The following is a 12,570-nucleotide window of genomic DNA, read 5'->3' as shown; positions in this document are numbered from 1 at the left end:
TTGATGACGATTCATTTTTCTTTTACTGCAATATCTCTGGTCGACTGCTCACAAGATCTATCTTCTCTATCACTGCAGTTATCAAGCAGGAAATTGAGACTCTTAGACAGGTGCTTGGCATTTCACTAACACTGTAGTACTCCTGATAAGAGGTTGTAGTATCTTGGGGAGACACCACCCCTGCCACACACAACCCCTGTTCAGTTTACATCCGCTACCAGTGACAGCAAGTAAGCAAGGGAGAAATGAATTGCGCTGATTAAAGGAACCTGAACCAGGGGAGCCCTGCCAGGTCAGTGGTGTTATTTCATTACCACGCTGCTCACTGGAGTCTGAACAACAGGTCACATCCATATCTCTGCAGTTGACTGGACACCACTAACTTAACAGGACTAGTTCAAAGGGACTCCCTTTACAGGCCTATGAAAGTTTTATTTTCATCAACTTCTCCCATTAATCCTTTGGTTAAGAGGAGAGAAAAGCCAACTCAAAGGATTGTACAAAGTCAGGTGTTCTTGGAAAATTAGACGCCAACAAATTAGATGTAGTCTTGTTCATCAGCCTTCTCATTCACTGGCAATTAAAAAATACACTACTATTGCAGATTTTCAATGCCATGCTGTGTGTGCAGAGAGAAAACTGAAAATTGAATACAAGTTGCAATCCTCCCTTCTATCAGTCTTTACCAAATATTATTAAAGAAATAAAGTATTCTAATTTGCAATTGCATCTTTCAGAAAGAAGTTACAAAAAACTGTTTTCAATTGTTTGACTGGTATTTCATCACTAACAGAGGGGAAGAAAACAACATCCTCACACAAAAACTGGAAGGCTAGTAATTTCCATTTTCATTAGTTTTTGTCTTTTCCCTTCAATTAAATGCATTATATAAACCAGATACATATAACTGTGAAATTATGGTAACAACTGCAGTTCTTTCAAGTGTATGAGTCATAACCAAATGAGCAAGAGAATAGCAAACTAAAGCTATTCATGCAATTACTTGGCTCCTAAGTGAATTGCAGCATGCAGGGGGAAAAAAATACCAAGGATTGTGTTGAAACAAGATTCCCCCCAGATTTGGGGGTTTGTTTGCTTGGCTGGAGGCTTTGTTTTTGCCTTCTGTTCTTTAAATGTGTGATCAATTCCATCAATGAAAACTCGAAGAAAAGCTGGAATTTGTCCCAGGATTTTGAGGGAAACAATTACAGAGGAGCTAGTCAGTTTGTAAAAACCTTGGGCTATAGGAATGAATGGAGCAGAAATGGAAGAATTTATTCACAGTTATAGATTATATTTTTGCAGTTAGAAGGAAAAGCTACTTCTTACAGTATTGCCTCTGACTCGTTGTGGGGGAGGGGACCAGAGCCTTCAGTGCCCCAAATTTCCAGGCTTCCCTTGCTGTCACCATAGACAAGGCTAATTACTCTGTGCCTTTTGGCTCTGTTGGTCTCTGTTCCCATTTATCTTTAACACAAATCTGACAGTACTTTCAAGAACAACCCAATGGGCTGTTGTGAAGCCTGGTGAGTTAAAGCAATATCCTTAAAGCAACATCCTGAAGGGAAATGCATTTGGTGTTGATCTCTTCTCCCAAGTAGCAAGTGGTAGGAGAAGAGGAAACGTCCTCACGTTTTGCCAGGGTAGGTTCAGATTGGATACTAGGAAAAATTCTTCATGGAAGGGGTTGTCAGGCATTGGAACAGGCTGCCCAGGGAAGTGGTGGAGTCACCATCCCTGGACGTGTTTAAAAGGCATTTAGACGAGGTTCTTAGGGACATGGTTTTGTCCTAGAGTTAGGTTATAGTTGGACTTAATGATCCTGAGGGTCTCTTCCAACCAAAATTATTCTGTGATTCCATTATTCTATTATTTTATTTCAAAGTCTGCTTATACTGATTCATATTGCAGTTTAGGTACAGTGATCGTAGGTGAAATGTTTTATATTTGCACATGACTTGTGGGGGACACATTCTGTGCAAAATTTAGACCAGTGGCAGGCTTTCCTATTTGCACACCCAGCATGAGTGTGTTGTTCCGGTGCACCTGGTTGCTGTGACCAGCACAGGTGTCCTAGCAGAAACACCTCAAATACTTGCTGTTATACTGGAAGAACCATATTTTGAGCATTGATTTTCTTTTGGCACGAAGGGTCAGTGGTGCTGCTGTTACTGCTACCTTGGCACAAAGCACACAGTCATCAGTACCATCCGTCATATTGGATGCGGTAAAGTAATCCTAGTGATCTGCACTTGATACAAAGACGATGATGCAAATCGCAAATCTCAACCTAAATAATGCCTTTAAAAATACTAACAGCTTGATTTTTCACTCCTGTCTCCTTTACATCCTTCTTTCTTTCATCTCTTTACCAAATGTAGAAAAACTTCAGAGCACAGCTCCCTTCCTATTTGTATTTTAGAAAGGTCATTTGTAAGCTGACAAATCAGTGTTACCCAAGGGTCCTATTAACAGATTCTGTCTGCTCTGTTAACAGACCCTATTTGTCTGCTGTTAATAAAGCAAAAGTGATAGTAAATATTCCAGGTGGTTCAACTTAATGAAAAGTCCTGGGACTTGGAGAATAGTTTGTGCCATCTCATTTCTCTGAAGTCTAACCATAGTGTTTGAGGCTTTTCAACAGCTGACCTGCTACTGTCTGACCAATATGCCTGGGAGCAAAACTGCATGCTTGGGGGGGTTGCATAAGAAAGAGGGATTTCTCAGCACTTCCCAGGATCTACTGTCCTGCTGCAAGAGCAAACCTCTTGTCTGGGGACTAGAGGGATGTCTGGTGAGCCTCCAGAGCTCCTCACCTCTACTGTTGAATGTGTGCCTCCAGGCATGTGAGATGTTAACAGGGGACTTGTGCCTCTTTTTTAATAGATTTATAGATTCGTGGTACATAGTCTGTCCTTCCTTGCAGGCTACAAATGCTGAAGATGACATATGGACATCTTCTAGGCATCAGCTGGGGATGGCAGGGGGAGTGATATCTGATACTTCCTAAGGATATGGGCAAAGTTTTGCCAGCTCTTTTCAGATTTGAGATCAAGATGTAACCTACCAAACCACCCCTGTCATGTGGAGATAAGCCAGTAACAAAATTACAGGAGCTCTCTACCAGGTGATTTGATGACAACTCATATCTAACTGGGTTTGGTTTTACTAAGCGCTTGGACTGTAAATTCAAAATGTAACTCCTCCTTCCTTAACAAGGAAAAAATTCCCACTCTGAAAATCAGACCTCTGAAAAAAATCAATTCATTTCCTTAGATTGCAGTTTAAATTGCCTGTTGAACCAATCATACACTTCAAAAAGCAGAAGCCTCATATTTCTTCTCTTGTCAATAAACAAGGCCCTGTCTTTTGTATAAATGCTTATGTGAGCCAGTACTGTGGTTCTTGTTTTGATTAATCACCTGAACAGCTGTAACAGCTTTCAGAATTTTCTGCATGTGTTGTCCAGATGGCAAACAGATTCTAATTCAGCATAGCATCTACATTTAATTATAACTGATGCAAAGTCTTGGGATTTGCATGGAGAGATAAGATTTGGAAAAAAAACTAAGATGCTGATCCTATGTGTGAAGGGAAGGAAAAAAAAAAAAAAAGAGCTCAGCTCTTAACTACTTGTTTTGAAACAAAAGATATGGGGGTGTTTTTTTTCCAACCTAGTTAGGTCAGAAGACAGAAACCAATAACTGTATTTGTCCAAGTCAGTACTTCCTCCCCACCCCCAACTGTGCTCAGAGAAAAACTGTTATGCAGAATCACAAAAAGAATGGTTCTGTGTTTACTGACGTGGTCTGTTTGGCTGGATCAACACCTTTCTTGTGATCAAAACCCACAGACCTCTATGATAAACACAAATTACTCCAGCAGATTCTCAAAACTATTAAGAAAGGGGTTAAATGGAAAACAAAGTACAAAAGTTCACAGATCTGGAGGCACATGTTAGAATATCTGTTCTTCTGTGCTGTGCTGGCCTGAAAAGTTACTTTGCACACAAATTACTTTAACAGATTTTCTATAGTGTAGTTCACAATTTTGTTTCTAATTTTTTCATCTTTCTGTAGAGGCCTCCTGGAGCTTTTTTCTGTTTGCTCATGGTAATATATAGCAAGTTTCAAGATAAACTGCTAAAAAAAACAGTTTTCCCAATGCTGCTTTAATGCTTTCTTTAAAATATAATGAGTCAACATGTTGTTGTCCGAAAAGATACATGAAAAAAAATCCATTTTTCACAATTTGCTAGGCAATTGTATGGCTCTCCATGGGTCCTCTGTCTGTGTTCTTCTCACTCATTCTTCAGCTCAGATTTAGCACGGCACAGGTGGAGTGATGTGTTCTTTGCAGCTACTCCGTCTAGCACTGGGAGACTCCTTTCTCCCGGGAGGAATTACGGGCTGTGCCGCTGCTACCCAGCTTCTCCAGCAGAGAAAGGCAGCAGGCCATTCACACTGTCAGAAACAGGAAAATTGGGAAAAGAGAAGATTTTTTCAGGGAAAAATATTTAAAGACAACTTTTTATGTCTTAGGGAATCCACAAATTGCATAAACAAGAGCTTGGGGAGATATGGGATGAAGATTGATATTGTTTTTTCTTTATAATATTTTAAAGTCACATTGCTCTTGAGATACAATACAGTTTTCCCAGAAAATCAGAGGAACACTAGAATTCCTTAAAATTATAGCTGTGTTTGGATAAGGAAAGGAGATTTTTTTTTCTCTATTACATATTTCTCTATTTTTCTTTCAGGGAGACCAGCTGAAAACTCCTTACTTTATATCTGAACAGTGGGGCTCTTACTTCATGGACAGATTGCCAGGGCTGGAAAATGCAGAGGAAACTTTAGTTCGCACGTGGTCCTGTAAATGTATAAGCACTTACAGCACTATTGCAATCCCTAGTCTTGAAGCAATAGCAGGTAAGGAAGATGGCTTTTTTTTTCTCTAATGAACATGTAGTATTCATAGTAACTTTGTAATACTGTAGATCTATTTTTGAGATTACATGTATCCAAAAGACATTCAAAAATACTCTGTTCATATCACACAACCATTAATGCTAGTGGCTGTTAAGTACTTTGATGTTTGTGCTTTTAAAGTTGTCTGATAACACCAGTTTTTTGTTTGTCTCTGCACATGTTAGATATTGAATTTATTCTTATGTTAGAAGCCATGCTGTGGCTTGCTTTGGAAGTGTTGGCCTAGCGAAGCACATCGGTCAGCCACACTCTGTGAAACCCTGCCCCAACCACAGCTCCTCTTGCAGGGCCAGCAAAGGCTTTAGACCACAAACATGCCACGAAGTTTCCATCTACAGATGAAGGTGTGAGAACCAGAAAGGCAGGTCTGTATAAATTAGCGAGTAGTATCGCTGCCTGTCATCGGTGGTGGAGCCCTTGCAGAGTCTGTTCCTCCATGAGGAGGGACACTGTGTGCCATCCCTTACTGTGTAGGACCAATGCTGGGGCAGGGGCTGGCGTCTGGAAGACTTATACCCCAGAGCTAAAGGACAGGGGAGAAATGATGTTTATAAGTTGCAGCTGTGTGCAGACTCAAAGCTGAAGGTAGGAGAACATCTCTGGTTTCTCAGAGAGAGAGTTTTTTCTTGTTTGTTTGTGCAGAAGAGCAGATGTTCATTATTATGGATGTTGAGGAATTCCTGACTCCTCTCGAATACCTTGTCTGACTCCTGTCACAGCAAGCTGTGAGAGCCCCTGCTTTGCCAAGCCCTGAAGTTTTTGTCTGCAGTTGTAGTCATAGCTTAGCTGCAGCTATTCAGGAATAAGTAACTAGAGAGATTCAACAGGGTTATGCGAGTATGATGCGCTCCAGCTTTTCCTTTTCCATTCATCTACTTTAATTACCAGCAGAGGACTTTCCACTGCCAAGCTGCAAAAAAGCAGGCCTTCCCTGGAGGTGTCCTGCACCCTCCACTGAGTTGTGGACTCACTATTAGTAATATCTGACCTGGCCTTTGTGCATCTACACAAGCAATAGTAAGTGCCACGTATAAGTAAATAACCCAACAGCTTGCAATCTGCAAAAATATTTGGTGAAAGGCAGACAACTGCTGCTCCAACTATAAAACTGATTCTTGTTTGGTTGCAACGTATGTCTGTGCAGAAAGAACAGCTTGGTTTGCTTCTCAAGACACATTTTTCATTGAAAAAGATTATTCCAAAAATTATTCAGCATTATTCAATACTAGTAGTGTTTTACAAAATAACTCAGTTTTCATCAAAGTCCATATAAAAACTCTTCTGAGACCATTATTAGAAATTCATTTCGGGTAATAAAAAAGCCTGTTTCCTTTTTTTTTCTTTTTTTAATAGAGGAAATATTTTAAAGAATGTTAAAAATAAGCTGGAATAGAAGCAAGTTTGAAAGTTCTCTTTTTTCACCAACATGTTTTATGTTTGGTGCAGATGTCTTCTAATAGTTTTACCTGAAGAATTTGTATATGGAACTAAAGGGAAGGATCTGATACTTACCAAAGAGCATTGCAGGGAAAGGATCTCACAGAGAATGCTGCTCTTGCAGGTTTTGGGCATTCAAAGTATAAAATAACAGACCATAGACACAGATTGTATGTATAATTAGTAAAACAACCGCTTGGTGACAAAATAATCCAATCCCTCCTTAAGTAGCTTTCTGTGCTAATACACTTCTGTCCTCATCTTTGGTTGAAAATGCAGTATCTGACTCAAAAGGGGTTTGCATTCAAAGGTGCATCAGAAATCCTGAATCCTTATCTCACCTCTGACAAGGAAAGTATTAGTGAGATTGCAGATTACTGCATCACAGCTTGTCATCTCAGCTCCCCTGGCCGTCCTTGAAGAGGAACTGACATTTCTCTTGTGCATGAAAAAGGACACTTTGTTTATCACTGAAATTTCCCAAAGAACAGAAAGGATCTTCTGTAATACCATCTCTGTACTTTCCTCAGTTTGGAGAGGAGAACAGATAAAGGTCAATTAACCCACTTCATTTAAGACATTATCACCTTGACATTAAGACAACATCAAAAAAAGGTTTAACTGAAGAGCACTGTTATGGTTATATCTTTGTAATATTAAGAAAATATTAGTTAAGTTGGAAGTTTGCTAAACATTTCGTAGGTCTTGTATGAGGTAATTCTCCTTACCCACTTTCAGTAAGCTCGAAAGTTTTTCTTAAGTATTAAAAAGCTGATGTGCTCATGATTATGTTGACAGTATATGGTTGATAGAATAACGCAATACTCCTCCTCCTATTCTAAATGCCTCATTCACAAGTCCATCTGTTTCTTCACTTTTCTGCTATTTAATGTCTCCTCATTTGCAGCTCCCTTACAGTTTTTGACCATTTTCAAGCCCAGTAATATCGGAAGCCAGATTTTCCAAACCAGGATCCATTACCAAAGGAATGTTACATTCAAGTTCACACATTTAAATGAAAAGGTGTAGGGGTCTGTCTGAAAAATGGTGTTTTTCATAAACCAGGGTTTCTAATACAGCCTCCTCCACTTCAGGAAGTTTGGTATAAGCCAAGTAGAGGCAGGTACTTTAATCTGTCACACCTGCATAACCTGAACTTTACCTGCGAGGAGCAGGTGACCACTTGTGTGTGGCCTTTTGATCAAATTTCACATAGGCATTCCAACAATAACTGCAGAAGGTCACTTTGACTGAGAACATAAAAGATAGATAACATTTTATTTACTAAACAAGTTTTTGGAGAAAAGTTCACTAAAATAACTAGCCAGTGCTAGCATTTTAGGTTGATATTTAACAATTACTCAATTCTAAAAGTTTTATTCATATTTCAAGCTAATGCTTTTACTTTGATTCAGATCATGGTTGGTATTTTTATAGAAGTCCCAGTTCAGAATATTCCATTATGAGTAGCTGTGGAATTTTAGGGTTCATGCTGGAATTTGGTGAGTTTGCTTTGTTTCTTGTTTGCAAATAAAATATTAAAAAAGAGGGCCATAAATCCTAGAAAAGAGAACCCAAGAAGCTTTTAAACTTCATGATTGTTAACCTAATCTCCTGAACGTGTCTTATAGCCTCTGAATGGTGAGGTTTGTCATAGGATTAAAAATTACTACAAGCAAGACTGAGCGATGTTGCAACTCAAGAAAATTGCATTTCAGAGAAGAATTAGTGCAAATATAAATATTTTATGGAGACAGAGTTAATTTCATGCTTTAGAGATTTGATAACCAAGCTTGTGTCATGCATGAGGATAATGTGTTCTTTTAAATCTTGCATGCTATATGAAATCTGATCATGCTTTGCCCGTATGGTATTGGTGCATGAGTTTTTCTTCATGCCTTATTATTATTTCAATTAGCTAGTAGAAGAGAAAAATCTGTTATAATTTGCCAAATCTGTCTCTTTAAAGACCCTACAGATCTGTACCCTGCCACTTGCTGCAGGAGTTTGAGTCATCAGCCTGCTTGCTGTATAAATATAATGATGAAATTGCCAGTGAACCATGCCAAAGAAGTTCATGGTTCTGCTTAGAGTGGCAAATTATCTGCACAATGGAAAACCCACAGCAGCTGTGGCTGGGGCACGTGTGGGTCTCAGATACACGGGTCTGCCCGTCACAGATCAACTACAAATTGCAAACTTCACACTCTTCAACATGTGTTTTAAAAGTGAATGCCCTTGAAGAATCAATTATTACCGTAAAAGTCATGAATTTCACTAAGCAGGTAGCCATGTACTCCCTTATATATCCTGAAAAATATCATTCATATTTACTGCTAAAGTGAAAAAGAAAATCCTCCATACTTTAATACTTTAGTCAATGGTTTTTCATTGACATTCCATCATTTAAATTCAAATCCAGCTCCTATTAAAATTAAATTAGTCTGTCCTGTAACTATAGTGATAATTATGTACTCTAACTTACTCAAATAATACAATAATAGCATATAATTTCCTTAAATGTACAGAACTATCTATATTATATATTACTTGTTAATTAACAGTAATCTTTTGTATTTAAAGCCTTACCTTACAACCACGCTTTTACTTACCAGCTTCAGTGTAAAAATGTATCTATACAATATCAGCTCAAGACTGCTTTGAGGATTTTACCTGCTTTGGGGCTTAGCTGCTATAAATGGTAGTTGCTACTGAAAAGCCAAAGAGGTCATTTTGATAAAGAAACTTTTGGTATAAGAAATGGATTTTTCAAAAATTGGTATACATATACAGCAGGAACATTTCTGAGGTCTTTTGGTTCTGAGTTTTTGACACAGGTAGCAAAGATAATTGACTGGAGAGATGATGCGTGTTCTGAATGTATGAACAGCATCTTTGTGTGTAAATTGAAGAGCATCAGATCATGTCGATCTGATTCATCTGTTCCCAAGAAACCAGTTTCAGTGTTTTTAATTTAAGAGAAAGAAAAACATGCTCAGCAGGACAGACAGATATAATTAATTTATTTTTTTCAGCTGCAAAATACAACTGAAACTGACAATAAACTTCATTTCAGCCATAACAAATTATTATTCAATAAAACAGAACTAGCTTGTAAAAAGTCTTCGGCACGCAGTTATTTCCCAAAGGGTCTGAAACCCCAACTTTCCCAAAGGATTTGACTACTTGGTAGTAATTTTCAACACAGAAAGGACAGCTTTCAGTGTATTACAATTTGTTCAGCCTCTCCTTCCTCCTCCAGAAAGGTGTATTCACTTGTGCCCGTGAAGGCCATGTCAAATCATGCAGAACCCAAAAGATTACTTCCTGGCCAGTAACTGACAGAAATGTTCCTGCCATCGTTATTCTGCTCTGTGAGATGTCAAAGTACAGCCACCTCTGAAAGATTAAAGGGAGAACTCATGAGCAACTCATTAAGAAAGGGGGAACCACTCAGACATTTCTGCTTTAAAGTTATCCTTCAACTCAGGCAGCATAATTTCATTTACAGGCTGTAATTGAAGCTATAATTGGGTTTTGACTAGATTGTAGACTTACGGGGTGAGTTTAGATTGCTTCTTTAAAAACCCTGGTGGTAATACAAAGTGTTGATAATTTTTGAGTGTGAAAAACAGTGAAAGTAAGTAAGTCACCAAGTATTGGAAATATTTATTTGACCAGGTTGGAATTTTACATAACCTGCAATGTCACATGTATAAGAAAAAGTTGCTGGAAGCATTTATGTACTCTGGATTGGTGCCTAACATATTCCCTCTGAATTGAGATGGTAAAACACACACAATAAACAATGTAGGCTTTGTCTTCACTGCTTAAAAAGCTTAATGTGTGACTGTGTGTGGCTTTTCATCTTAAGGTAAGCAATGTTTGTCATTCATCCAGAAGAAAGAATAGGGAAAGGGAAAGAAAACATTTGTTCTACAAGAGAAGGGAACGTGACAAATTTAACCCAAGTTCGGAGAGTAAGACTGATCTTGGTGAGTCTACCTGAAAATGAAAGTAAAGGGGTATATCATCACTGCATTTGTCTTAATACAGCTCCTTCAAAGTCTCAAAATGCAACTTATTTATTTTTATTAATCAGTCAGAAATGCCTGTAATCTCAAACAATTTCTTGTTTTCAGGCTAACTTCTTCACCTTACCTCAGAAGCCCTTCCCACTGCTCTTAGATCCAGGATGAATCATTCAGATATTAATTGACAGATTCCTGAAAGAATAATACCTGCTAGTGGGATCTTGGCATTCTCTTAGGATTTTTTTAGAATTAAGTCTTCATCTAAATATCTTTAAATAGTACAGTCTAATATTTTATTTTGACCAGTTCCAGATCAAGCAAAGAACCATATAGGGCTATTTTCTCAAGGGACCTCCAAAAATGACCATTTAAACTAAAACAAAAAAAGAGATAAATTTCCCTCTTGTACAAATTTTCTCATATAAACACAAAACAGCAAAGGAATTTCTAAGGCTTTCCTTCACTGCAGACTCTGTCAGGCTCAGATGCAAGTTCAGTACATAGCTGTTTTGTACAAGCCGGGGCCAGCAGTCCCTTGGCCATAGGGTACACCCAAAGTAACGTGAATTGTTACTGCCAAGATAACTGTGGTGAAACTACATACCATGGGCAATCACAACAGCCGTGATGGGCTGGGCTCTCCATCCCCCAGGCACTCATCCCTCTGCAAAACTCTGACAGCGAGGCTGCTGCTCCATATCTCCCTGCAGTTTGCCACTTGGATTTTCCCCCATGTCACCCTCTTCCATGTTAGATATGGCAGCAGGGTAACCAGTAAAGGACCCCAGTGGCAGGAAGGCTCTTCTTCAGGACAAGTTCAGATGTCTGCTGTCAGAGCCACAGGTGTGATCTCCCACCAATACACCTGTGTTGGCAAAAGCTTTTACATAGGTGCAATTAAATGAGCAAACCTGCAGTTTCGCTGAGGCTAGTTTTAGTCTTTATTCCTAAGTGCCCAGGAATCATAGAATCATAGAATAGTTTGGGTTGGAAAGGACTTTCAAAGGTCATCTAGTCCAACCCCAAAAATGAGCAGGGACATCTTCAACTAGAGCAGATTGCTCAGAGCTCCATCCAGCCTGGCCTGGGATGTTTCCAGAGACAGGGCATCTGCCACCTCTCTGGGCAACCTGTGCCAGTGTTTCACCATGCTCATAATAAAAAAATTCTTCCTTATGATCAGCCTGCATCTGCCTGTCTTTAGTTTAAAACCATTACCCCTTGTCCTATCACAACAGGCCCTGCTAAAATATCTGGCCCCATATTTCTCATAGGTCCCTCTAAGTACTGGAAGGCTGCAATAGGGTCTCCCTGGAGCCTTCTCTGCTCCAGGCTGAACAAACCCAACTCTCTCAAACCTGTCCTCATAGGAGAGGTGGCTCCAGCCCTCTGATAACTGGTTCATATAGCACACTCCAAGTGCCAGCTACATCCTCCTCCTCCTCCAGCAATGACTTTCATCTAACTGATAACAGGAATGCTTTTGTTGTGCTGAATTCACTATTTCAGGAGCTTTGTTTTCGTACAGCAAACATCTGATCTCCTGTTTAGGAAAATCAGAAGTTTTGCTATAAATAACTGCTTTCAGATAAATCCACTTGTGACCTTGAGGGTTTTTTTTTGGTTTTGCCATTAGTATACTCCTTCACATTCTGAGCCCTTGCTGCAAGTGCTGCTTTGACTGTTACAAAATATAAATGGGTCAAGAGATAAAAACAGTTAGCATTTAAAAGAAAACCAACACCTGTTACAGTTTACGTGCAGACTGGCAAGTCAGGTCACTCAGCTCAGCCAAACTGATGAGCTCCCCTGCAGCAGTTGTGCTTTCTCCACTGTTGAATTATTGTTAGATATTGTTACCATTACAAAATTAAGTTTTTCCTTTTTTTTTCAACAGCAACTTTGTAATACCATGAAAAATTCATGGCAAAGGTTCTAAGCCAATGCGAATTACTGGAATTCCTGTAAAAGCTAAAGAGATAATACTGGCTGGCAATCTGCCTCTGTAGTTATACCACCTGGATGCTGAGCTGTAAGACGTAACTCTTTCTGTGTCTTCTGAGATTTGCCACAATTAAGCAGTTCGAAGACTTTTCAAGTTAAAACTT

The 12,570-nt window shown here is 39.1% G+C and overlaps 1 protein-coding gene across 1 annotated transcript in view; it reads left to right on the top strand.

The window, feature by feature from the left end:
- The window catches only part of NT5DC1 (5'-nucleotidase domain containing 1), a 137,644-nt gene that overhangs the window by 117,823 nt on the left and 7,251 nt on the right, over positions 1-12,570 (top strand). Inside the window, exon 11 of the mRNA XM_065835827.2 lies at positions 4,763-4,931. Coding sequence (XP_065691899.1) covers positions 4,763-4,931 — 169 coding nt within the window. The remainder of the gene's footprint in view (positions 1-4,762; positions 4,932-12,570) is intronic.

This window comes from Patagioenas fasciata, chromosome 3 (assembly GCF_037038585.1).
Source record: "Patagioenas fasciata isolate bPatFas1 chromosome 3, bPatFas1.hap1, whole genome shotgun sequence".
Lineage (NCBI taxonomy): Eukaryota > Metazoa > Chordata > Aves > Columbiformes > Columbidae > Patagioenas > Patagioenas fasciata.
The sequence above is the reverse complement of the archived record's forward strand: the minus strand, read 5'-3'. Positions and strand labels throughout refer to the sequence as shown.